The sequence below is a fragment of the Microtus oregoni genome, unplaced genomic scaffold (assembly GCF_018167655.1).
Source record: "Microtus oregoni isolate MIOR12 unplaced genomic scaffold, Mior012 000001F_ref0000356, whole genome shotgun sequence".
NCBI classification, from domain to species: domain Eukaryota; kingdom Metazoa; phylum Chordata; class Mammalia; order Rodentia; family Cricetidae; genus Microtus; species Microtus oregoni.
In genome coordinates this window covers 24203017-24230696 of record NW_024543060.1, presented here as the reverse complement: position 1 = coordinate 24230696, position 27680 = coordinate 24203017, and the positions used below count along the sequence as shown (strand labels likewise).

General features: G+C 37.0%; 1 protein-coding gene across 3 annotated transcripts in view; it reads left to right on the top strand.

The window, feature by feature from the left end:
• Diaph3 (diaphanous related formin 3) overlaps nt 1-27680 on the top strand; it is a 459276-nt gene that overhangs the window by 140965 nt on the left and 290631 nt on the right. For all 3 annotated transcript variants that reach the window (XM_041667741.1, XM_041667734.1, XM_041667725.1), the window contains 5 exons: nt 3607-3743; nt 6420-6525; nt 24074-24184; nt 24462-24580; nt 25297-25413. In XM_041667741.1, the coding sequence (XP_041523675.1) occupies nt 3607-3743; nt 6420-6525; nt 24074-24184; nt 24462-24580; nt 25297-25413 (590 nt within the window). The remainder of the gene's footprint in view (nt 1-3606; nt 3744-6419; nt 6526-24073; nt 24185-24461; nt 24581-25296; nt 25414-27680) is intronic.

The following is a 27680-nucleotide window of genomic DNA, read 5'->3' as shown; positions in this document are numbered from 1 at the left end:
ATCCTTAAATTGTTAGTATTTAATTTTGTTATAGCAACTGTTTTTGTTTTCTAATTTTGTTTTTTGTGAAAGCATTCTGCTGAGTTTCCTGTTTAGTTATTTTAAACACTTGTTTATGCCATGATCATGTGTGTCTGTGCCCTTGTGCCACAGGGTCAGTGTGGAAGAAACAAGACAGCCTGTGGAAATTGATTCTCTTCTTTTTCCATGTGGGTTCTGGGGACTGAACCCAGGTCCTCAGGTTTGGAGACAGTTGTCTTTCTGCTGAGTCACTTTTACAATTTTCTAGTTTTTTTTTTTTTTTTTTTAAATTCATAGAGTGTTGTTTACTTTTTCCCACCTTGATACTTCCCAAGGAGATTGCCTGAGGAGTAGACCCCTTTTTAAAGAATTTTGCTGTGTTATGTGAAGTAGGTTGTCTGCATGTTCTTTAAGAGTAGGCACTGGAAGGATGAGAAACTCCTTGTAAAGGGTTGTTTCCACCATGCAAGTTGAGCTGTTTTTTAGAGGCCTTTATAAAAAGTGAGGCTGTAGTAGAGGAATTTTCCTGGTGGCATGAAGCTCAAAGGAAGGAATTGCAGGTGTGCCTCTTTTAAACCAAGGAGGTGTATGTGACCAAAGTTAAATTTGAGAAGACTAATGGCTAAAATAAATTATTATTTAGAAAATCACATTCCTTACTTGGTTTTAGTCATAGTAGATTTTATTTCTTATAGTTTATATAGAGCCATAAAATACTGCATTTGAATTTGATAATGGCACGTAGGTTAATAAAACAGAAAATTTAGTCACTGACACTTGGGATTAATATTTTAAAATATAGACTCTATTTTGCAAAGTGCTGGTCATATTATCAATTCAAGGTTGTTGTTAGTTTTCTTAAGCTTCATTTAATCAGCTATATAGATGTGCACTTTACCATGTCACTGTGAAGTCTTCACTGGATTTCATTTTAATGAGGAAACTATATAGCCTTTAGGATTATTTGCTACCATCACTTATGTCATTAATATGAATGACTGTGGCATCTTGTCAAAATGAATTGTTTATCACATTAAATGGAACTAAAAGTATTTTTTTTAAGGCTAGAGAGTTGGCTCAGTTGTGTAAAACTTTATATCCTCTTCCAGAGGTTCTAGGTTCGATTCTCAGCACCCACATTATGGCTCACAACTATCCATAGCTCCAATTCTAGGGCATCTGACTCCCTCTTCTAGACTCTGAGGGCTTAGGCACGAAAGTAGTTGACCGATATTAAAAAAAAAGAAAAAGAAAAAAGTAATTTTTAAATGAATCTTTTAAAATATGGAGGCATACAAAGGAAGACTTTGTTTTCGAAAGGGGTTTGGGGATTGAATTCTATGCCCATTGACAATGAGAGTCTTGCTGTTAAAGCTATCCTCATCCCTCATATTTTTGCCATTGTTGGGATACACATACCATTGATTGTTGCTTATCCCCAGTTGTCATACAGTATTGATGTTTTCTGTTTTGTCAGGGATGAGAGTATTTACCTTCCCTTAGCTAAAGATATTATCTTCAGCTGCCTGGAATTCTGTTAGGTAACAATAGGCCTTCTGTGGAATGCTAAGAGAACACAGCATTGGTTCTGGGTTTACAACAGGCCAGTTATCATATTATCCCAAGTGGGTCCTTGACATTCAGGAAAGATACCTTTTAGACCTTCTCAAATTGGTGATAGCGCTCTCATTTTAAAAGCCTTCATTAAAAGAACTTTGATGCTAGCACTGGTAAGTGAACTATTTCTCACAGTCAATTTTTCTCTTTTTAAAGTCTTTGCATACATAATTTTATTGAAGTATATGACAGTTCCTTGTTTAGTAATAGTTATGAAAAAGTGGTAATATGGCCTCATTCTATTCACCAAATGAGCTCTTCTATTTTATTTTATTATATTTTTTATTGAGAAAATTAGAGGTCATGCCTTTGGTGTCACAGGATTGTGGTCAGAGCATAAAATCAGAGTGCGCTCATATCCAGCCCTCCCACCCAGGAGTTAGAATTGGGGTGGGGCTGGGAAATGGAAATGGTAGGAAGTCTGACTGCAGCCATCCCAGATTATCAGGAGCCTAGAGAGCCGCCTGACTGTGAATCTGGAAGGCAGGCACTAGAGACAAGCTTTCATCTATCAATGGTTTTCTCAGTACAGAGCGTGCTAATCTTTGTCTTTCTGAGTCTGTCCAAAGGGTGCTTCCTATATTACTGACAATTTTCTGCAATACTACCAAGGCATGGTGTGGCTCTTCTCTCTGTGCCAGCTTTTGAAGTCTCAGCTTGTAGTTCAGAACATCAGAACAGTGAGCCTTTTTCTGACCAGTTTAATTGTCTGTAAACCCTTTCCCATGAATAAGAAGGAACTCCTACCACTTTCATTTCTGGGGTCTTGCCTCTTCTGCTTGCCCTCCCTCTGTCACATCTCTTCACCATAGTATTTTCCAGCAAATGCACTGTTTCTGCACAATGTCAAGTTTGCTTTTTTCTCTTTTTCTATTAATGCTAATATATGTGATAATAACATTACAAACCCAATTTTATAATAAAGCATTTGTGTTTAACCTTGTTAGTGTTTTGACTTTGATACTTAGATTTATAGCCATTTTTCAGCCATAATTGGTAGGTGTGTAGTTGGGATTAATGTTCCTGTGATCATTTATAGTAGTTACTTGATCTACAAGTTTTATACTATGGAGAAAGATCATCCAAATTACATGGGAGGTAGAAGTATTATTTGATGTCTTCTATTGCATTTTTATACTGATGATGCAGATTACTGGTATGCCAAGAGATAATACATACTTCCTTAAGATAATATGCCTTTAATATAATTACTTATATTCTAATTGGATGTGACTTTATGGCAGTATCACATAAACTTTATCCTTCAACAAATCATTTTGAACGTGTTTATTGTTTAAAAGTACCATTGTGCTCAGAATACATATTTCTGTTATGGGAGTTTCTACACAGCTCCTTTATAAATTGTCCTTTGCCTTTGTGTATTTATATACTAGGTTCAGATCTAGACCTGTACTGTCTTGTGGCAGCCACTTGGGCTTTGAACAATTGAAAGTGTCTAGTCTGAATTCAGATGTGGTGTAATTAGAAAATGCAACTTGATATTCAGTCTTAAGGAAAATAAAAGTGTTCTACATAGTTTCTATGTTATAACAATAATACTTTCATACACTGGGTTAACTCTATTTAAAGTGTTTAGTTTGTTTCATGAAAATGACATAGATTATTCTTTGGTTTATCCTATCTTTTGATTGTACAGTGCTGATCTGTGTGTTTGCTTGTCACTTTTACCCACTTTCTTTCTTAGCGCAGAGATTGCCCTGTCCTCCGTGACTATTTTAGTATTTGTGTTGTACGTTAATGTTGAGAATCCCTTATTTCTTCATGGATTTTTTTTGCATTTGGTAGATTCTCATCACTCTTAATATAATAGTAATACTTGGGAAATTTTTATGGTGTTACAAGGTCCTCATACTTTGTCTTTTTTAGAGGTAAAAGTATAATTTTTAAAATTTATGCACCATCGTTCCAAATAATTCCTAACATTTAACTCATTTTCTATTGTTGCAGTATGGCTTAGAAAGAATTATGAGTGAAGAGAGGAGTCTTTCCTTGTTGGCGAAAGCCATGGATCCTAAGCAGCCCAATATGATGGCGGATGTGGTGAAGCTTCTTTCTGCAGTATGCATTGTAGGGGAGGAGAGCATGTAAGTCTCCCTGTGTCTCCTGCATCGTAGGGGAGGAGGGCATGTAAGCCTCCCTGTGTCTCCTGCATTGTCATGTACAGAAGCATACAACCTCAGTGTTAATATATGTCTGCGCAGTTAGTTTGGTTTCTTATTTGTATAATTAAAATATTTGTTCAAATATTTTGCTAATCAAATTTTTAATTAGGGACTAAAATAATTTCATGAACAACTGATTTCCTCATCTTGTTGTTTTTAAACTTCTTTAAGCTCACCCCTTAATAAAAATTCAAAGTAGAGGGTGAAAATGTACAAATGGGGTATTTTTTATTATCTAATTTTACATATATTTATATATATAATTGGAATTGTAAGTCATGCTTACCTCTTCTAATGATAAGTACATTGCTTTTTGACAATTTATATGTAAGACAGATCAGTTGAGTTGAATGGGTTATAGTCTAAAACACATTGAAGCTTCAAGACTTGGCTACAAGGTTGTACCTAATCAGCCACTCAGCATATATCCTGGTGATAAAGTATACACCCCAACACCTTAGGTAAGATTAGGATTCTAATTATAAGTAGCCCTTTAAAATGTTTTAAAAAACGAGTAAACCAAAAAACCATAAGAATAAAGACAGTGCTCATAGTTTCCAGAGAATTGAAACAGCCTGACTCAATCATGTCCAAAGACCTTGGCTTGACCCTGTTTCCCATAAGCCATTTAAAGAGATAAGTGATGGCGAAAACCAGAGGGAGACGTGTTCATCGAGTGTGCACTGGCCACAGTATCCAGGGATTTATCTCACATGTATCTGGAGGGTACTGGATGTTAGCTTTGCTTAAATAGAGGAAGAATTGGAGTGTCGAGCAAGAAGTGTGTGGAAACAAAACAAACGTAGATTCTTCTGCTGTCAGAGCTGCTGGAAAGTTCTTCCTAGGAGATGAACTCTTCCCTGACATTAGGAGTTGAGCCGTTCTCAGCATGCAATCCCCAGGGCTCCTAATGTATTGTTACAATGTGAACTTAGCCTGAGTCCTTTCTAACACATGTGAGAGTCAGTCTTGGGGCGATCCTGCTAGTTAGGTGGTGTTGAGCTGACTTGGTGGCTGTGGTTGCCCAGGTACACACCACTCTGAACCTGAGCCTTTATGCACATGTTCTGTGTGTCTAGAGAAGTCATTTACCTAGTCTGACCTGTGACCCCAGGTATGGAAAAAGCCAGACATCCAGGTTCAGTATTTTCTCGATCTAGAAAGTTTGCTTAGATTTTGGTGTGCCCTAAGAGTTGGTATGTGCCCTGTATGCATGTATATTGATGCATGACTCAGAAAGACTCCTGTCTTTCATTTTAGTCTTTGTTATCCATTCCTTTCGGTTCCTCCTTTCTCTTCTTCCCTCCTTATTCTCTTGTTTCTCTTTACCCTTATTCCTCCTAGACTCTTATCCTGTTCTTTTCTTTCTGCTATTTTTCCTCTTTCTGTTCTCTTCCCCTTCTCTTCTTTCTTCATCTTTTTTCACATGTATTGTTCTCCTCCTCCTACTTCTTTAGTTCTGGGAGTCAAATTATGGCCTCACACAAGCTAGGCAAGCAGTCTACTACTGAATTCGATTCTCAGCCCTTCTGTATTATTTTTGTACTTTCTTGACATTGGAATAAATGTCAGAGTGATTCAAATAACATTTAGGGCTGCATATTTTTATTCACAGCTAAAGAATTTATACTTTTTATTTTAAAAAGGGAAAATGGTCTTTTCACAAATACTGTAGTTTAGATTTACCTATTTATTGTATTGTGCTACTGTTTGTTTTTGACTGTCACAGTTTCATTATTTGAGGAACATTATGTGTTGACTGAGGGCATTTTAGATATTTAGCCTTCACAGGCTGCCAGAGTTTAGATCCATGCTTCAGCACTTTGGAGAAGTAGATGTTAGACTGAACAAGTTGTTCAACTGTTTTCTGCCTACTTTCTTATTTATAATGGCTTATAATATACACACTGCATACAGTTTACATACATTACAATCCATGGGATGTTGATTCTAGAAAATGATAATGTATGTTTTACAAGAAGGTAGAAGAATAGGTTTTAAATGCTGCTATCCTGAGAGAATGACTTATTTGGGGAGATATACATGCTTTTCCTCATTTTATATTACACAGCACCAGCATGCATTGAAATGTCCCATTATGTGGTATAGTTTTATGTTTCAATAAAATAGTATAAATAAGAATCCAGTGTGAACCTAAAGTGGCAAAAATATTTCAAATTAGTCCTGACCTGTGGTGTTTCATAGGTGCTTGGTCAACACCTTGCAGGGTATTGGCCAGAAATAAATAAATCAAAATACATGCTAGAGCACACGGCAAAACATGCTGATCCTCCCTCAAGTAGATACCAGTCGGGGAAAAGGGTCTGATGTAAAAGTAGAAGATGGTAAAGTTAGCAAAGATGTTAAAAACCTGAACAGAGGGAGGAGTGGGTAACGGGATTTGTAGGGAAGCTGAATGTGATAAATGCATTCTTTGTATGCACGGAAATGTCACCATGAATCCTGCTATTTTGTACAGTTAGTATGAACTTATAGTAATGAACTCATGTTTTATTAATTAGCATGGTAAAGTGATTGCATGGCATTTTTGTTATTTGATCCTTGCTATTTAATTAATAGACTCCAAATTTCTGATAGCCTTGAAGAAGTTTTAGAAGCCTTGACTTCAGCTGGAGAAGAAAGAAAAATTGACAGATTTTTTCCCATTGTTGAAGGCCTTCGGCACAATTCAGTACAACTGCAGGTACATTTTATGTTTTAAAAATCTAGTTCTGAGCGACATATCAGGTGTATTCTTGGAAGCTGTTTTGTGATTGACTTTTATGTAAACATCATATAAGTGTGAAGCCTTTTTAGTTTTTATACTTAATGAATGCTTGTTTTGTGTTCTTGTAACATCTTACAAATGTCTTGGTGAATAGCCATGAGCCCTTCCTTAGGCTTTTAAAGATTTTCCAACTTTAAACCTACAGATTCTTCTACAGACCTTATCATAATAGTCCTGTGATTGTTTAGTAATTAATGTTAATGTAAGGCAATGTTTTTGAATTATATGAATTATGGTTTGTCATTATTGTAGAACTTATAATTGAAATTGAGAATTTCTGCAAATATTATCGAGGTTCAAGGAAGTAGATCATTCTTCAAGGTATTCCCCTCCTCACAGTTGTAGATAACTTTAGCCATTTCATTATGCAAACATAAAAATACTTTATAAAGTATTGATTAAAAGAAGTAAAAAAGATGCCCTAATTGTTATGATCAAATTTGTATATTGCCCTGATACGCCGTGAACTTGGTGACAATTTTCCTGCTTCTACTTTCTGAGTGCTGGGATAATAGCTGTGCCATCAAGCCCAGCATTAACCATAAAGAAATATTCACATCTAATTCTCCATTCCAGACTTAATCCTTGAGGTGGCGTAGCTCCTTGGGAAATTTAAAAGGATTCTTGAGTGATCTAACTCTCTGCACTGTTTACTTACTAGTGCGCAGAATGACATGATGGATATGCACACTAAACAATATAAAATGATTTGCATATATGAAGTATGGTTGTTTAAAAGGAGGCCTATCTTCACTATGACTCTTGTTCATTTGTTTCTAAATGTGAAAATAATAGTAGAGCAGAATCTTAAAACTTAAAAATATCAAATTAAAATTTATACATGATATTTCAAGAAAAATCAGATGATATTTGAACTGTGAAACTAATGAACTTTTTCTGTAATATCATATGCCATGCTATGAGTGGCTCAGTTGGAACCTTGTTGTTAGTATTCATGGCAATACCAGGATTGAAGATCAGGATAAAGGGTCTCTATTGTTTGGTTCCTGCTTCCAGAACCTTGGCTCTTGTCTTGTGGAGGACAAGGAATTGGGGCTCACCTGCATTCTTTAATAGTGGTCCTACCTTCCAGACCAGGGATGCTGTGTTTTGTTTTGACTCCTGTCTCCTTGCTTTACTCCTCTTACCTCTTTGCTTTTTTCTGCCTCGTCTCTTCCACCTCCTGTCCTGCCTATTAATTTTTGTTTCTTACTTTTCCTTCTTACCTATTTTCCAAGTCTTTGCATGTCCTTTGGTTTCATTGCTCCTTTATCATCTGGTGCCAATTTTAATGTCTCTTTAATCTGATTCTACATTTTCTCCCTATCTCAAGATTAAGACTTCAATGCCTTTCAAAAATTGTATGTATTAAAATTAGAAGTTTTCTGGTAATTTTTTTTTTTTTGTTTTTTGAGACAGAGTTTCTCTGTAGCTTTCGAGCCTGTCCTGGAACTCACTCTATAGATGAGGCTGGCCTCAAACGCCCAGAAATCCATCTGCCTTTGCCTCCCTAGTACTGGGATTAAAGGCATTTGCCATCCTTGCCCAATCTCCTGTAATTTTTTTTTTTATTTTTTCTTGGAAAAAATAATTTCCGCCTCCTCCCATCCTCCCATTTCCCTCCCCTTCCTCCCACTCCATTCCCTCTCTCCCCAGTCCTTTCACCCTCCTTCTCCAGACGGAAGAGCAGTCAGGTGGAAAGTCCAAGGTCCTCCCCTCTCCATCTAGGTCTAGGAAGATGAGCATCCAAACTGGCTAGGCTCCCACAAAGCCAGAACATGAAGTAGGATCAAACCCCAGTGCCATTGTCTTTGGCTTCTCATCAGTCCTCATTGTTCAGAGAGTCCGGTTTTATCCCATGCTTTTTTAATTCCAGTCCAGCTGGCCTTGGTGAGCTCCCAGTAGATCAGTCCCTCTGTCTCAGTGGGTGGGTGCACCCTCATGGTCCTGACTTCCTTGCTCATGTTCTCCCTCCGTCTGCTCCTCATTGGGACCTTGGGAGCTTATTCCGGTGCTCCAATATGGGTCTCTGTCTCTATCTCCATCCATCGTCCGATGAAGGTTCTATGGTGATATGCAAGATATTGATCAGTGTGGTTATAGGATAGGGCCATTCCAGGTTCCTTATCATCAGCTGCCCAAGGCACTAACTGGGGACATCCCCCTGGACACCTGTGAGCCCCTCTAGGTTCAGGTCTCTTGCCCACCCTAAGCTGGATCCCTTAATTAAGATATATACTTCCCTGCTCCCATATCCATCCTTCCTTTATCCCAACCATCCCAATTCCCCAATTTCCCCCCATCCTCCCCTTCTCACATTTCTCTCCCCATCTCCCCTTACCCCTATCCCACCCCATCCCCAAGATCCCAATTTTTGCTCGGCAATCTTGTCTACTTCCCATATCCAGGAGGATAACTAGATGTTTTTCTTTGGGTTCATCTTCTTATTTAGCTTCTTTAGGATCACAAATTATAGACTCAATGTCGTTTATATATGGCTAGAAACCAATTATGAGTGAGTACATCCCATGTTCATCTTTTTGTGTTTGGGACACCTCACTCAGGATAGTGTTTTCTATTTCCATCCATTTGCATGCAAAATTCGAGAAGTCATTGTTTTTTACCGCTGAGTAGTACTCCAATGTGTACATATTTTACACTTTCTTCATCCATTCTTCCATTGAAGGACATCTAGGTTGTTTCTAGGTTCTGCCTATTACAAATAATGCTACTATGAACATAGTTGAACAAATGCTTTTGTAATATGATAGGACATCTCTTGGGTATATTCCCAAGATTGGTATTGCTGGGTCCTGGGGCAGGTTGATCCCGAATTTCCTGAGAAACCTCCACATTGATTTCCAAAGTGGTTGAATCTAAATAGACCTTTTAGTCGCGAAGAATTAGAAGCTGTTATCAAAAACCTCCCTACCAAAAAAAGCCCAGGACCAGATGGCTTCAATGCGTAATTCTACCAGAACTTCCAAGAAGACCTAATACCTATACTCCTTAATGCATTTCACAATATAGAAACAGAAGAGTCATTGCCAAATTCCTTTTATGAAGCTACAGTTACTCTGATACCAAAACCGCACAAAGACTCAACCAAGAAAGAGAATTACAGGCCAATCTTACTCATGAACATTGATGCAAAAATCCTCAATAAAATACTGGCAAACCGAATCCAAGAACAGATTAGAAAACTTATCCATTTTGATCAAGTAGGCTTCATCCCAGAGATGCAGGGCTGGTTCAACATACGAAAATCTATCAATGTAATCCTTCATATAAATAAGCTGAAAGAAAAAAACCATATGATCATTTCATTAGATGCTGAAAAAGCATTTCACAAAATTCAACATCCCTTTATGATAAAAGTCTTGGAGAGATTAGGGATACAAGGGACATACCTAAATATAATAAAAGCTATTTACAGCAAGCCGACAGCTAACATCAAATTAAACGGAGCGAAACTCAAAGCCATCCCACCAAAATCAGGAACACGACAAGGCTGTCCACTCTCTCCATACCTCTTCAATATAGTGCTTGAAGTTCTAGCAATAGCAATAAGACAACATAAGGGGATCAAGGGGATTCGAATTGGAAAGGAAGAAGTTAAACTTTCGTTATTTGCAGATGATATGATAATGTACATAAGCGACCCCCAAAACTCCACCAAAGAACTCTTACAGCTGATAAACACCTTTAGTAATGTTTAAATGTTTAAAAAAAGTTTTATTTGCGTGAAGTCTATATATCATGCCATGTACCTATGTAGGGATTTTATAGGGTGGTTTGGGTCAGGTCTTTGTTATATTGAGATATACCTTTAGCTATATCAATTTAAGATTATTTTTAGTCCTCCTAAATAAAATCTTTCTTTAACTATAACTCTTTAATTTTGTTGTTCTATTTAGTTCTAGGGCACTTTTTTCTGTGTAGAGAGATTTGCATATGGCAGCTATTACACATACACAGAGCGTATAATACCTGGTGCTGCATGATTAGAATTTTTCAGGGAGTTTGTTGTAGTTTTCAGACAGGGTCTCCCTAGCTCTGTCTCTTACTATTCTGGGACTCAATGTGTAGACCAAGCTTGTCTCAGACTCACTGAGAACCATCTGCCTTGGCCTCCCAAATGCCCACCACATGACTAGATTCTATTATCTGCTGAATAGTTAGTTTATTTTTTTTCCATGTTGGAATGTCTCACTATCTCATTTTTAAAAATGTCACTTTGTTTTTCTGTTGCACTGTTATGCCACGTTTTATTTATCAGTAGCTTCTTGTTAGATATTTGGATCTGTTATATCTTTTGACTATTTTACATGATCCTCCTTATAGCATTTTTAGAGTTGATTAATTTTTAAATTATGACTTACTTGCCTTGTTTGTTGATAAGTGGTTAGTGGAAGGGTACTTGCAGCAACATGGTCCTTTGGCAGATGTATCAATCAAGTGTTTGATAGAGTTCTTGAGAACTTTTTGCCAAGGTATGAGTGACCGCTTGCACTTGAGTTGGCTTTTAGAAAGCCATTACCAAAGGTATGCGGTAACTGTATATTTTGTTATAGTTATTAGTATTGCTAAGTTTTTGGTGTTTTACATACATTGAAATAAGTTTCTTGACATGGTTTTTATAGTTTAGTTTTCATCACGAAGTGAAATGTTTTTTTAATGCCATTCATATTCAATTCTTTCTGTCTTTACAATGTATTCATAACAATTTCCAGTATAGATGTTGCAAGGAGGCTGCTAGTTAGTTCCTTGCTGCTTAGACCTGAAATAACCACACAGAAACTGTATTAATTAAACCACTGCTTGGCCCATTAGCTCTAGCTTCTTACTGGCTAACTCTTACATCTTAATTTAACCCATTTCTATTAATCTGTGTATTCCCACGTGGCTGTGGCTTACCTGGTAAAGTTCTGGCATTTCTCTCATGCGGGTCTACATGGCTTCTCTTGACTCCACCTCCTTTCTCCCAGGATTCAGTTGAGTTTCCCCTGCCTAACTCTGTTCCCCTATAGCTCTGCTATAGGCCCAAAGCAGTTCCTTTATTTATCAGTGGTGATCACAGCATACAGAGAAAAATCCCACATCAGTGGACTTAGACACTGAGGGTCATTATCTCTTCTTAAATGCAATTGCAAACCAGTTGCGGTAACCAAACAGCCACACTCACTACTACTTCAACTGCACCATGCTATACCTTTTTGCCAAGGTAAATAGCAAGGCAATTCAGGAACAGATCACAAGGGTTCTCTTGGAACGGTTGATTCTAAATAGGCGACATCCTTGGAGTCTTCTTATCACCTTCATTGAGCTAATTAAAAACCCAGAATTTAAGTTCTGTACACTGTGCCCCAGAGATTGAAAAGTGGTGGAAGGGACTGGTGCCAGTTAGATGAGTTGTCTTGCTGACAACTTCATCCCTTGCCAGAGGCATTGACCTTGGTCCCACTGAACAAGTTCATAAACTGAAGAATCATTTCAAATCTGCCTGACTTTCCCAACCCTTTGGTTTAAGGTGTCTGTCCCATCAACTGCCAGGGTTGGCCTCATGTCTTTGTGGGCAAGTTCCAAAGTTTAAATGCATTTCTTTTTGACTCTTGGCCAAAATTTAGAAGATGCTGTGAATATCATTTTGAACTTGTGTAAATATATGAAAGAGAAAAAAAGGTATCATCTTTCAGAAAACTTATTTACTACCCCCACCCCCAAGTAAAAAGGGAAAGCACATTTATTTTGGGGGATATTACTGGGTATGCGCTTTTCAGTTCCATTAAAACTTATCAAGCGTATTATAGTAATATCGAAAACCACTCTCATCTCTGGTATACTTCTGAATTTTCCAGAAATAAGGCTGTTGTTCTAAATGCCTATTTTATTTTATTAGCTGTGTAATTTGTATTATTGAAATGTACTAGTGTGGGTGATATTAGCAAATTACCAAATTGAAAATAATATTTTTTATAACTAAATAAAGTAGAACCCAATTGTTTTCTTCTAAATTGGTAGTTAATAAAGAATAATGAGGATCTTTTATTGATAAACATTTATGATAATGCGTGTCTTAAAGGGAAATTGTTAGGTATTTATTTGTATTCTAATAATAATGATAGTTTTTCTGCCTGTGATTATGATAGAAGGAAGCAAATTTTCCTCCTTTTGATATTTTCTGGAGAGAAACTGCAGAGAACATGCCTGAGATGATTTAAAGATTATATTTCAGGCCTGAGTTTTATTTTTAGGAAATAGATTAAAGGCAAAAACATTAGATTTGAAGTAAATGTACAATAGTTTTTCTTTTCAAATCTATCAGAAAGAGATGCTCAGCTGCAAACAGCCTAATTCGCTTAGCGCCATTTGTGCAGCAAATGACCCTGAGTACTTTGTAGAAATTCTGGAAGGCTCAGGGAGTTTATGTAAGTAACGTACCACTCAACTAGGTGCAGAGAAGAAAAGGCACACCACAGCAATGTCCCGATAGAAAATCCACTTCCGTTGCTGCTCAAACTGTACCTGGGAATGCTTGGGCAGACAAACTTCCCACACCTGTCTTGGAAGAACCAAAGTGCCTGTCACATTATCCCATCTCCCTCTGATTGTCCCTTTATGCTGGCAACATCCTTCTTAGAGGAAGATTGGAATCAGAGTATATTAATTCATTAATTCTAATTCATGCTTTAGCTTCTTTCCTTATTCTTTTTCTTTTTTTGTATATGGATCTTCTTTATCTTATAGCTAAAGCTGTACTCTGCTGAGTCATCAGAAGCATTGCCCTAGATTGCAACATTTGTTGAAATTTTTCTGTTAATCACAAATGATTAATTTTTAGGAATTCATTGGAAAAATTCATCTTAGGGTTCAAAAGGTGACTTTAATTTTCTTTTTTGGTGGATACGTGACTATTTTTTCTGTAAATATCCTCTAGATTGTGTGAACAGTATGCTGTAATTCCTATAGCCACAAGGGGAGGTACCTTTGTTCTGGACTTGTTTGTAGGGAAAGTACTTTATTCACTGAGCCTAGTCCATGAAAGATTTAATAGCCATCGGCCCAGTATAAGCTCTGTCAGCCCAATTTCCTATCCTGTGAAGATCATACCGTGTATATGTTTGAGCTATTTGCAGAAGGTGTTTGCAAAACAAGCCATATCCTAAGGAGTACTGTCTTATGTGTTAACCCCCGCTAGAGAGTTGAAGCTGACCAGAGTGCTGTCCATAGCTGATGTGGTATCATTGTTCCCTTCAACTTAAATCAGAACTAAGCCATTCTATCTTGTGTAGAAGGAGCTGCGGGCAGTGTTCCTGCCACCAGCTCCCGGCTGCCTGGCTAGCTTATGCCCCGAAATAACAGCACACAAACTGTATTCATATAAACACTGCTTAGCCCATTAGCTTCAGCCTCCTACTGGCCAACTCTCATATCCTTATCAACCCACCACCATTAATGTGTGTAGCACCACGAGGTGATGACCCTCCAGGAAGATTCTAGCATACGTCCATCTTGGGCTGGAGCTTCATCGTGTCTGCCCTGGAGAGGAGAGGCATGGCGTCTGCCTGAGGCATCTTAACCTCACTTCCTCTTCCTCCCAGCATTCTGTTCTGTTTACTCCATCCACCTATGTTCTAACCTAACAGGCCAAGCAGTTTCTTTATTAACTAACCAATGAAACAACAGATATATGACACTCCCACATCAATCTTGGTTGTTTGTAAAGATAGCGGCCTATTGGCAAATGGTGAATCAACCTTTCCTTCTAGGAAGTTTCCTAGCTTCTAAGGTAGACAAGATTTACTTCAGAGTCTCCCAAGTGCTTCTGGTGTAGTGTTCCTATAAATATTTCAACATCTTTCCCGATTATCTGTAATCCCTCATCAAATTAATTACATGCTTTCCACGTAACATTTAATTGTGACGATGTATCTAGTACATCTTGGAAAGTGTCATTCTTCTTAAGAAGATCTCTCACTTAGGATCTTAAGTGGAAAGGACTGTGTGGAGACATCAATCTTCCACATGCCTGATTCTCTGTCTTCTTGGAACATCTTTCTGGAGACTGCTGACCCTTCTCTTTTGCCTGTGCGGTTCACCCATCTCACAGATGGTAGACTGAGAGTTGTAGGAGGTGCTTTATGGCAGACACCCAAAGATGTGGAAAGCTCTTTTGCAGGAGGCTTGAAGGGGCTGGAGTTACCTTTTGCTGTAAAATACAGTTTCAGTAACATTGTGTTAATGGTGATCAAATGGGCAGGGGTATTTTGATAGTGATGGCAGATTGTGTTATAGGAAAGCGTCATTGAGACTATGGAACTATAGTCTTTCCAAATGTACTGTAAGTATAACTAAAGGGGGACATTGAATTAGGCTTACCTTTTCTTTGACTGGTAATAAGACACCACCTCTGCTCTCTAAGGTGGTTTGAGATAGAGTTGTTTAGAACAAAATACACTGGTGCTGCTTCTGTAATTCCTGAAAGATTGAGAATGACTTTGGGGAGTTGTCGTGCAATAGACACAAACAAATGACTCTCTGGTGCCACTTTCTCTCTTGCTTTGTCTTATTTGTGATGTTTTTAGAGTTCTGTGATGTGTTCATTGTACTTTGAATTTAGATTCAAATTCATTAGAAACCCTTACTACTTTGGCTCTTGTGGCATAAAACTACTTCTTCTATATTAATTAATTGTAAAAATAAATCATGGTGTCCAAAGATTCTAAATTATGGGGGAAGAAATGTTTGGTTAGCGAGCAAGTCTGGGGAAGGGGAAAGCTTGGGAAACTTGTCTCTGAGAGAAGAGTTATTGTCCTGATGCTTTGATGTGAATGGATAGCCTTAGTTTGTGTACTTGCTCACTTAAAACATACTTAAATCCTCATATTTAACTGCCTCTATACTTCCAAAAATTTGATTGGCTGTACTCAGACTGAAAAGCAGCTGGGCTTGTCTCTTCTTCCCCTGGACCACTTAGTCTTTTCTAAAATAACTCAGGTCATAATTTCATCTTGAAGAACATAGATACTGTTCTTTTTAGTTTACCTTCATTGGAGTAAAATATGTAGATATAAGATGAAATCTGCCATTTTATACAGATTTTTAGCATACAGTTCAATTGCATTAAATACATTTATTCTGTTACCCAATCACAATATCTTGAGTTTTTTTTTTTTTTTAAGCTTTTCGAGACAGGGTTTCTCTGTAGCTTTGGAGCCTGTCCTAGAACTAGCTCTTGTAGACCAGGCTGGCCTCGAACTCACATATCCTTCTGCCTCTGCCTCCCGAGTGCTGCGATTAAAGGTGTGCACCACCACCGCCCGGCTGGAGTTTTTTTCCATTATCCTGAAAACATCGATTCAGTTCTGAATGTGGTTATAGATGGTATTTCTCTAGTCTAGGATAAAAGTTCCAAGGAAACTAAAGAAAGCAGTAGTTCAGCATTTGGTGTCTTCAACATTTACTACAGGAAAGCTGTTCCAGGTCTCTCTGGCAACACTGGAAAATGCAGAGCACGGTCACAGACAGAGAATCCAAGGAAAAGTGAGAAAAGTGTTAACACTCAGAACAAAGGATCAAATTGTTATTTCTGATTATCTGATTCTTCAGATAATCTAAAGATATGGATCTTCAGGAGCCCAGGGGAGCTCTCTGTTAGGGCTTCTGAGGAGCGGTTTGGAGGCCCCTCAGAGAACTGTCTTAAGTAAAGATCTGACTGGAGGGAGAGAAGGAAGGACTGTTGGGAAGGTTTCCACTACCTGGAGAGCCAGGAGAGCTGGGCAAAGGCATTGTAAGGTTGAGCCACAGTTCAGTATTTACTGTATATCTGTTTATCTGATGTGTTTATTCAGATGCCCTCAGAGTGGAGTCTATGAAGAGGCCATGACTTCTGTTCAGAAGCCAATGTGTGCCCCAGAGATAGTGGGAGCCGGGAGCTATTGGCCATGTTTGTTCCTGTGGTCAGTCAGAGGGTTGCTTTCTTATGGCTCCTACAAAGTCAATGCAATCTTCTCTGAATATGAAAAAAGAAAAAGTAATGTCTTTCCTGTAGTTTTCTTCAGGTCAGTTACAGAAATTTTAAAATTAGTTGGTCCTCATTTTCTGTCTCAGAAAATTAAGGAAAGAAAGAGAGAGGATTATTTTAATTTTAAAATTGGAGAAATTTCTTCCCCATATGAAGAGTTTAGATTTGATAAAATATTAAAGCAAATAAAATCGTCCACGAGTTCTCATCATTGTTATTTGAAATTTGTCACTGGCAATATAGAAATGAGTCAGTGTTTATACGGTGGGTTGATTTTGCTCGTTCTGCCGCTTCAGTGTCTTTCCACACCCCAAGCACATTTATTAACATTCTTAACCCAGTTAACAGTTTTCTAAAATAGTTATAGTTACTTTTCTATTTCTTTTAAAAGAACTTCCAAATATATCAGTTAAAGTAATTCTAATTTCTAACATGTGTTATAACATCTGTGAAGGACTATACCAGGCATTTTCTTTTGGGCCACCAACTAGCTCCCAAGTCATGACACAGAGACCATTATTAGTTCTGAATGCTTGGCATAGCTTCGGCATGTTTCTGACTAGCTCTTCTGACTTGACATGTTTGCCTTCATCTACCTTTTGTCTTGGTTTTTATTTCCTTTTTTATTTCTGCATATCTTACTTTCACTGCTTCTCTATGTAGGCCTGTTTGTCCTCTGCCTGGCTTCTTGCCCTAGGCCACTTCCTTGTTCTTTCCTCCTCTGACATCTTGTTCTTCCTTTTTTTTTTTTTTTCCTACTGGAGACCAGATTTCCTCTCCCAACAGCCCTTCCTACCCCTCTCCTGCCTAGCTATTGATCTTTCAGTTTTTGTTACCCCAATCAGGTGCCTCAGGCTGGCAAGGTGCCTCAAACAGATGCAACACATCTTTATATAATTAAACACACACCCTTACATCCCAAAACAAATGCAGCACAAATTAAAGTATCACACCTTTACACAGTTAAATTTATATTCTGCAGCATAAACAAATGTAACACATCTTTGTCTAGTTAAAATAATATTCCACAACAAGGACAAATGAAGAAGGATATTAGAGAGTGTATTTTTAGGTCTGTAGTTGGAGAATCTCAGGATGCAGTTTTTCCTAACTAGTCTCTGTTTTTGATTGCTGCGTATAGCTGTTTGCTTCAATAAGATTAATGTATAAGCATGAGTCAAGCAGAATATAAAACATAACTATGTGTCTTTATAGTAACAGACTTTAATATTAAAATATCATTTTAATATGAACTTATATAAGTATGTGGAGGACATCTAGAATCCGGACATGTTAAAATATCTAATACTATAGCCAGTGTTTGGAGCATTCCTAACACGCATCTTTCTGAACTCTAAAAGGTAATAATAGTTTGGGATTTTCAACTATTGCCTCAAAGGGGGCTGCTGCTCTTAAACCTGCGAAAGTGGAGCTCATACATTCCTGCCCTTTAGAAGCTTATGCTCCATTATTTGTAGCTATCTACCATTTGATATAAAAATTATATTACTAGCAGTTTTCTCACAATGCATTGGAGGATATGGAAGAAATTAATAACACCTCATGGGAAGTTTGAATGTCTCTAAAAATATTTCTAAAAATATAAGTTTGTGCTTCATCTTGGTGCTCATGTAAATTCTAGCCCTTGAGTACTGCAGTTCATTTTTCTGCATCTCGGTATCAGGCATATGCAGTTTTGATTTGTTCTCTTACCATGTCTATCGTGTATTGAGCATTCAAATGGGAGAACAAATGAGATCATAGAGCTTTAATCTGATACACAATACCGTTTCTGTGTTTATCTACATTATATAATCTGTTCAGTTCTTTTTTGAATTAATGCTTATATACTCTTCAAATATCTCTAAAATTTCTTTTTATATACTGGAAATAACTTTATAAGCATCATTTTCTCATCTTATATTGACATATGTGGAATTTGATTGTACACAGAGATGGCTGGTTTCTGCTCTAGGGTAGAAAAGATGAAAAGTCCTTGAAACTGTATCTTCCAGGCCCAGATTGTGAGTATTCACAGATCTAGTTGCATTTTCATTTGATTGTTTTCCAGTACTTGTTTTCAGTCTGGGTTGAGGGCCTGAAGCACACTCTTTTTACAGTGTGGCCTAGCTCCAGGTTTATTTAACATCTACGTATATTCAGAAACAACATTTTGACTCCAGGCTGACCTTTCAGAAGTCAGCTCTTGTTTCTGCTCATTAGACTGCATTCTAAGTTCTTTTAGCATAGTTATCTCTGCTTTGGTGACCTTTGAAAAACTGGACATTCCTTGTGGATGGCCATGTATAGCACGTGCTACTGTACCTTGCTTGAATTTTGCACTTAAGCATATTTGTGCACGAAAGGTCATAAGACAAAGGTTAAACATGCATAGATTGTTCATTTTTCTCATGTTGTGTGCTGAGCAGAATGAGAGATAGTAGTGAAGTTTGCACCAGAAAGAATTTAGGTGTTATGGTATGTATCTGTGTTTGAATCAACTCCCTCAAATTCAAGGTCAGGAATCCTCTTTGGGGAAGGAGGCCCACTGTCCTGTCAACCTCTTTCTAGCTCTTTAAATTTTCCTTTATCGTCTGTTTTGTTCTTGAGATTGCTTTTTGATGAGCTTTATCCTACATAGTAACTATTTTTGTTTTACTTGTCTCATTTGTTGTATTTATTTTGTTATATCTATTTATGCCTTTACTTTACTTGTGGTCTTTTCCCATCAGAGTACATGATTATTTTACTCCTTGGATTGCATAGGCCATAAACCTTGGAGTAGTCTTAACTTTTCTTCATAGTATTGTCCCCCCTCCTTCAGAGGGACTTTTACTGCTCAGGTTAGCCCTCAAAGTCATAATTTCTTTAAGTCTCCACTCTCTCAAATGCTAGGAATGCGGGAGTTGTTTTGTTTAGTTTTATGTGATCTTGACACAAGGTAGAATTATCTGTAAAGTGGGAACCTTAATTGAGAAAAGGACTGTAGACAGGCCTGTTGGGGCAGTTTTAAATTAATATTTGATAGAGGAGGGCCCTGTCCTTTGGGGGTGGTGCCACCCTTAGGCTTATGGTCCTGGGTTTTACAAGAGAACAAGCTAAGCAAGCCATTACATAGCACTCCTCTGTGGCCTCTGCATCATTTCCTGCCTGCAGGTTCCTGCCCAGTTTGAGTTCTTGTCTCAGCTTCCCTCAATGGACTGTGACTCCAGATATGAGAGCTAATTAAATCCTTTCTTTCTCCAACTTTCTTTTGATGATGGTATTTCATCATAGCAACACCAACCCTGAGTAATACAGTAGTGCATGATCAAGCCGCACCCCTTTACTTGGCACAACTAAATCTAACACCCAGAACAGTGTCTGCTGGATATATCATGTCCAAAGCAACGTTAGAAAAAAAATTTTTGTTGGGGGTTTGCTTACAGTTTCAGGAGGTTGTTTTTGACCATCATGGCAAGGAGTATGATACAAGCAGACAAGGCATTGAAGCAGTGGTTGAAAACTTGACATCCTCATCTGTAGGGCAGCAGGGTGACTTGTGAAACCTGAAAGCCCACATTCAGTGATACATCTCCCCTCACAAGGCCATACTTTCTCCAAAAAAGCCATACCTCATAGTCTTTCCCAAGTAGTTCTATCAACTGGGGATCAGTATTTCAGAATATGACTCTATGAGGGCCATTCTCATTCAAAGCAACACAGTATAGATTCTGGACCAGCACCCACTTGTTACCAGGTAACCTACTATGTAATTGTGCGGTGTTCCAGTTCAGTGTCTTAGTGTGGCCACAAGCTCAGAATTCTAGGAGCTCTTTGGTCTTTACTTTCGTTGTAGATTTGGTCCTTTATAACACAGATCCATGTTCTTTCATGCAGCTTTATATTTACAGATGGCTTCGATTAATTAAGTATAGTCGGAAGCCCTGTTTATGTCAAATTATTAGAATTGGGGGAAATTTTTTTTATAGCTTTTCCTTTTCTGAAAAATTATCATTATGAATACATTCCAGAAATAATTTGGGTCATTCCTTGTCTTCCTGTTCTTTTATTTCATACTGTTATCTGCTATATCAGTGTTCTGCTTTGACATTATTTTTTACTAATTTTGTTTACTTTTGGTGCTGGTTTTTATTTTTTTTTAAAACTTTAGTGACTGAGATTGACTTAGCATCCTTGAATATAGACAAGTATAGAAAAATCAGAGGAAAACATCCTCTTTCTCTGATATCTTCTCTCCACCTCCCCCTCTTTTTCAGAGTTTTGAAAATTGCATTGTATTGTTGACAAGAAAAGTGTTGTGGATACCAAGTAGGGAGTGGCAAGGGAGTGAAAAGAAAACCTTTTAAACCTGACGTTTTGACATGAACTGGTTCCAGCTGAGTGACTCTATACTAGAAAGGTTGACTGTTTTATGTTTTCTAGTTTTTAAGAACTAGAAAAAGTGTTTCTTTTTCTTTTTATATCTGTTTCCCGCTTTATTTCACATTTCTAAACAATCTTAAGTTTTGACAGTAGAGTCTTGCTGGTCAGATTTAATGTTTAAATATCAAATATTAGAGTTACTACCATGTATTTCAACCAGCAGGAACTGAGACCCCTGTTGGTGTCTTAATCCAAAACCAGTATTTTAAATTCACATAAGCCTTGCCTTAAGGATGGAGAAAAGACAATTTAGGCAACAGCATGAGGTTAAACATATTGATCTGTAGTCCAATAGTCCTTGCTATTCTTGGGATAGAATATAAACGTAGAAAAATAACATTATCAACAACAAAAAAGAATACTTCTCCAGAGAGAAACTCGTTCCCTTCTTGCTCTCTCTTTTATTCTTGAGATTATAATTATAACATATATTCCTTTTCTTTTCAAACTCTCCCATGTACTACTCTCTGTTCTTTTTCAAATTTGTGGCTTTTTTTTCCCTTACTGTCACTGTACATATATGTTCCTAAATATAGTCTGTTCGGTCTGTATAACGTTACTTGTATATATGTTTTCTGGGCTGAACATTTGGTACTGGACAAACAATTGGTGTGTTCTTCCCTAGGGAAGACTACTTCTCATTCTCTGAGCTTTTCTTTCGCCTATGGTTTTTTTTAATAGGGTTGAGTCCTTGTCAGCTTTTCACTATTCACTTTGGAATGCCCGTTAGTATTGTACTCTTTTGACTCAATTATGACACACACTCTTGTTGGTGACAATTTAGCTTCTGATATTACTAGGAAATACAATCTCAGAGCATACTTCCTAGTCCTCTGGCTCTGATCCATTGTCCCCACTTCTGCAGTGTTCCCTGAGCCTTAGGAATGGGAATGTTTCATGGATATATTTATTGATGCTGGGCCCTACAACTCTGCATTCTGATTAGTTGTGACTATTTTGTAGTTGTCTCCATTTGTTGCAAAGAAATCATCTCCATCTTTTGCAAAGAGAATTTTCCTTGATATAGGGCGAAGTCTACACTTACCTGTAGGTGTAAGGGCTAATGTTTAGATTATTCTTAGAGATCAGTTTGCTCTAGTAAATTAGTAGATCTCCTCAAATAGCTGTGACTTTACTAGTCACTAGGCATGGGCCCCATCTTGTTGAGTAGTTCTCAGTTCCAGTTAGACACTGTTCGTTACCACCACCATCAGCTGCCGCAGTTGCACCTATAAGGTGGACTACAGTGCCATGCACCTCAGTCTTGTGGTTCACAGGAATTGCAGCGGGGTGGGACTGTAGGTTACCTCCCTTCTTGGGAAGCTTCTGTTATCATGAAAACTATTGCTTTGGGAGGGGATATTCAGGCCAGTTCTAACTCAGGGGTCTCTGGGACCTGTTTCTGATCTACCTGATGTCTTTTTGGAGGTAAACCAAGGGCATCAGCAATAGGCTGCATGCTTTAGCAGCCCCTTGATAGCTTTGGCCATGTCAGAGGAGTTCTTCATGTGTCTGCTATTATGGATTTTGTTAGGGGGTCTTTGGCTCTTGTCATGAATACTGTCTGTCTAGATGAGAAAAAATCCACTAAAGCTATTTTTGTATGTTTATACATAGAATTAGTATATTAAAGAATTTTTGTTTGTTTTATATCTTCTTTTTGGCAAATAGTTCAGTAGTTCTTGCTAGACTTGGAGTAAAATGTAGACATAGAACAAAAACACTATCACCACCACCATAAAAAGAAAACATTTCTTTTCTAGAGAGGAAAACCTTTTCCTTTTTAAAATATGGATTTGTAATGATTTAATCCAGGGATTAAAAATTAAGAATATTAATGTTGTAGAATATTACTGTGTAAAGTTGTGTTACTTTTGTTTATATTGCATTCATTTAACAATATAAGGATGCTTGTTTAATTATGTAAGAAAATGCTATATCTGTTTCATCTTGCCTGCCTAAGGCTCTTGATTGGTCTAATGAAAAGGTGCCCAGCCAATACTTAGGCAGGAGAAAGGATATACGGGGCTAATAGGCAGAGAGAATAAATAGGAGAAGAACTCTAGCCTCAGGAAGAGGAAGAAGAACAAGGGGAGAAGGAGGAGAGAATGAGAGGCATGCATTGGGCAAGAAGCCAGACATATGCCAGCCAGCCATAGAGAAGGAATGAAAGTAAGATATATAGAAAAATGATAATATGCCCTGCGGCAAAAGGTAGATGAAGAGAAACAGGTGAAAACATGTTGAGTTAGAAGAATTAGCTAGAAAAGTAACTAAGCCAGGCCAAACATTCAAAACTAAGTTGCTCTGTTATGGGAGCTGGTTGTTGGCCTAAACAGAGAAAAGCCTGGTACTTTTAAAAGTAGGAATTAATACTTACTTGAAGTGAAAAATTTGATTACCCAGCTTCTATTACATGTTATTGTGTTTAGTAAGCTATATAATTTATTCTATGTTAATTAGTACAATATACAATAAGTTTGAATTTTTGTAAAATTATAAGAGTGATTGCTTGACAAATTAAGATCTTGTGCTTACTTAGACGATGCCCATTACCAGGTTTTTTTATTTTCATGTTTTGCAGCAGACTTACCATTCCATTTAGGACCGTTTGATTTTGAGGTTTTGGGGAATTTTGGTTCTTTTGAAAAATGGAAAAATTATTGAACTATTCTTTTTTATTATTCACATGGTAATAGATGTTTATAATTTTCATTCTGGTTATTTTCTGTTTGTTTAATATGTAATAGAATGGTATTAAACAAGACCTTCAGCATACATGAAGTTTCATGAAGAGATAATTTTGTTTTCTTCACATCAGTCTCCAAATAAGTGATACATAATTTTATAGAAGCTATATGTCTCTACATATAATATTTTACTTACAAATTATCTTATTAGGCTTTCTTGTGAGAGAAAATATTTAATAATTGGAATAAAGCTCATTTTTTTTCTTTCCTGCTTCCTTTGTTTTAAATGTTGGCAACGGCTGTAAGTCTGTGTGATCTGTTGTAGGTAGCTTGTATGCAGCTCATAAATGCCCTTGTTACATCTCCTGATGATTTGGACCTGAGGCTTCACATCAGAAATGAATTTATGCGTTGTGGATTGAAAGAGATATTGCCAGTAAGTATCCTGTAGTCTCCTCATTAATATTTAAATTAGAAGTGTACTTGAGTGGGGGAAATTTAGATAAATTACTCTCAAGAATAATTCATCTGCGGGAAAAGACTTGAGTATAAAAATCTAGTTTTGAAATATAGATGATAAGGTTTGAGTATTATTTAACACTTTAAGTATTTGAATTCTGCAGGTCACGTTTGAATGGTTGGTTTATTGTTCAGGTTATTGATTACTCATACTGAGAATCTAACCCGTCATAATTTTTATGTAATATCTATAGAACTTAAAATGTGTTAAGAATGATGGCCTGGACATACAACTTAAAGTTTTTGATGAGCACAAAGAGGAAGACTTCACTGAGTTCTCCCATCGCCTTGAAGATATTAGAGCTGAACTTGAATATCCTTTTGCTCTCAGTCCTAGTCAAAAATTATGTAAAATTACTTTTATATCTAAAATCATGCACCATATCCCATAAAACATTAAGGTCATTCCACAGAAATGAAATGAAATCAGAACTTTATGTGTTAAGAAAGTGTCCCTTTTTTATTAGCTAATTTTTTTATCAGTGCATATATGAAAAACAATGCTTCAATTAGTAAAATGACTAACTTAGACCAGATTGTTATATATATGTACAATCTGTTGTTTTTTATGTATGGTGTTTTTCTCCTTTGTAGTATCGGATTTGAGATAGCCTCAACCCATTAAATGCCCCTTTCTCCATGATGGATGCATTACCTTGGAGACCTCATGTAAATTGGTGGATCTGCTAGAATCCTATTTTTTACTATGGCTTCTCATTGATGCACACTATCCCTGCATCTGTACCTGTTGTTCAGGGCATCCTTTGAACTTAATATGTTTTCCTCATCAGTTGCTGGCTTTGTTCCCACTGTCTTCTGCAGTGGGTACAGTTGATTCTGAGGCATAAAAAAGTTTCAGGTCAAATTGCCATTCTCTACCCTCAGTTCCTTGATAGTTCTTTTAATACATCAGTTTCTAGACAGTTGTTTGCATAACAGTCTTCTAAACCTGCATCCAGAAGATACTGGGTATTATTAGCCGTTTGGTGTAGGGTTTGAATAAATTCTTGTGGTCCTTAACCAGTGCACTGAAGCAGCTGATGTTTATGACATGGTGTGGTCCACTGTTAAGAACACTAGAGCAGAGGGATATTTTGTTTCTATTCTTCAGCACCTTTTGCTCATTCGAAATGACCATTTGATAAGGTAAGGGAAAGCTGTGTTCTGTTGTTTAACTGATAAAACTATTAGTTGTGAAATTCATCTAATATTTTATTGAGATAAGCACGTTATTTTTATTTCTTTCATAATGGTCTATAGACTGTTTTCTTTGGTCATATATTTAGGCAGATGTGGATATAATGGCATTGCTGTTAATTTTTCAACTCCAGGAAGTTCTTGGTTGTATCCTTTCCTTTGAATGAGAGTTGAAGCCATGTCTCTTATTGTCCTTATTCGGCAAGTTTAGGCAGCCATGTTGTTTAAACTTTGAGTGTGTCTTCTTATGTTATTAGGAGACACATCTCATAGCAAACTCCCTGATATCTTGCTCTTATAATCTTTCTGTCCCTCTTCTATAATGATCCTTGAACCTTAGGTAGGAGAATGTTTTATTGATCCATGGGATCAATATGGGTAACATTCATATTGATCAGGTTATATTTAGAAATATGTGTATATATCATGTATTTGAAAGAATAAACAGGGGGTATGTTGGACCGAAGGGAAGGGATAAATGATATAATTATAATCTCAAAAAATAAAAGAAAAAAGTGAAAACCATCGCCAGCTTATTACTTATTATATAATGTATACTATTTTGTGGTTATTTCTTAATCACCAGGAATGCTATTGATAGGTTGCTTTTTATAAAGTTGATTATGTCTTGGCTGTCTGAGCTTGACAAGTTATTTTGTTTACCTCACATGGAACATAATGTGATTCTAAGTAAACATGAGTACCCAAATGTGGGTCTTGATGAGTAGCCACGTGACTGTACTATAAAGTTTATATATGATTATGTGAATAAGACTGTATTGAATTTTTGTTTAGCATCTCACAGTAAATATTCTATTCATTCCTTTTATTTTTTGGTTTTATCATCCTGTCTAGTTTCTCCCCCATCTTCTCCTTCCATTTCACCCCCATCCACTTTTCCATTTCTCTTTTGAAAATCAAAGACCTTCTTTTGCCATGAATGATTGATATCCATGGGAGGTAAATTCTTGACACACATTATGTACTTTGTAAATGGCCTTGATATCACTTTCCACTTTTATTAGTAATTTCTAAGGTCGTAAAATATAAAGTCATTTGTTATCATTTTAGTTTTGCAGAAAGTTTATTCATACATGGTTGGGGGAGTTGGACTTTCTGTACCAAATTTATATAAGATTTACAGGAAAACCTTATTTAGGTAGCAATACCGCCGGGTGATAGTGGAGGGTTTAAGGCAGGGTCATTTGCTGTACTAGACAACACAGAAGAGAAGGGCAAATGAAACTTCACATCTTCATTGTGGTTGTTCTCCATGTCTCAAACTGTTGTTGTCACTGTAGTTCCTGTGCATAGTCTAAACTTGACCAGCCAACTGTTTTGTTGTTTAATGTGCTGTTTACTGGTACTTCATTTAAAATAGACTTAATAGTTAAGCATTGGTAAATGCTACATAAACCTACTAATTGATTGCATTTAGAAATATTAGTGTACCCTTTTAATTACTGTGTTGTGTTTCTATTCTAAATTCATGTAAAAGGCAAATGAGACTTCTGTATAAAGTATGATTATCCATTTTTTTTTTTTTGGTCACAACGTGCATGGCTCTGTCAGTCTCTGGTTGGTAAATGCTACTTGAGTCACCATGAATTCAGGGCCATTGTTAGCAGTTTTTAATGTTCTTTCCTCATGTGGAAGCTGAAGCGGTTTTATTCACCATTATAATTGATGCCTTAAGCGTAAGTTAACTTGTACAAAGATAGTGGTACCTATGCATGGCTCATTGAAAGAAAAGCTGATATGGCTAGAAGGGCCATCACATTTGAAGAATGTGGTTTGGAGAAAAAAGGCAAAAACTCTATAAATCACTGAGAACGGAAATCAATTCACAAGTGATGAGTGATGTGGGGTTCCTCATTATAAACCACCCTGCTGCTTGAATTGCCTTTGCCCACAATTTTTTTTTTTCTATTCATTTACTTCACATTGCCTTAAGTTAGGAGATGTTACTAAGTTGTCAGGAATGCAGATGGAATGAGTTGTATTAAGAATACATTCCTTTTTCAAACTTTTAGTTAAACTTTGGCCTTTCTACATTGTTATATTAAAGTTTTAGTCTTTCATGTAAGATGCATTAATTTGGTTTAATATTATTTAGAATATCTATTTTGAATCTCCACAAAATTGTTATATGAAGCTCCAGTAGAAATTTTTAGACAAGCTTATTTGTGGTTTGATTTGCATTTATGAATTTCTGG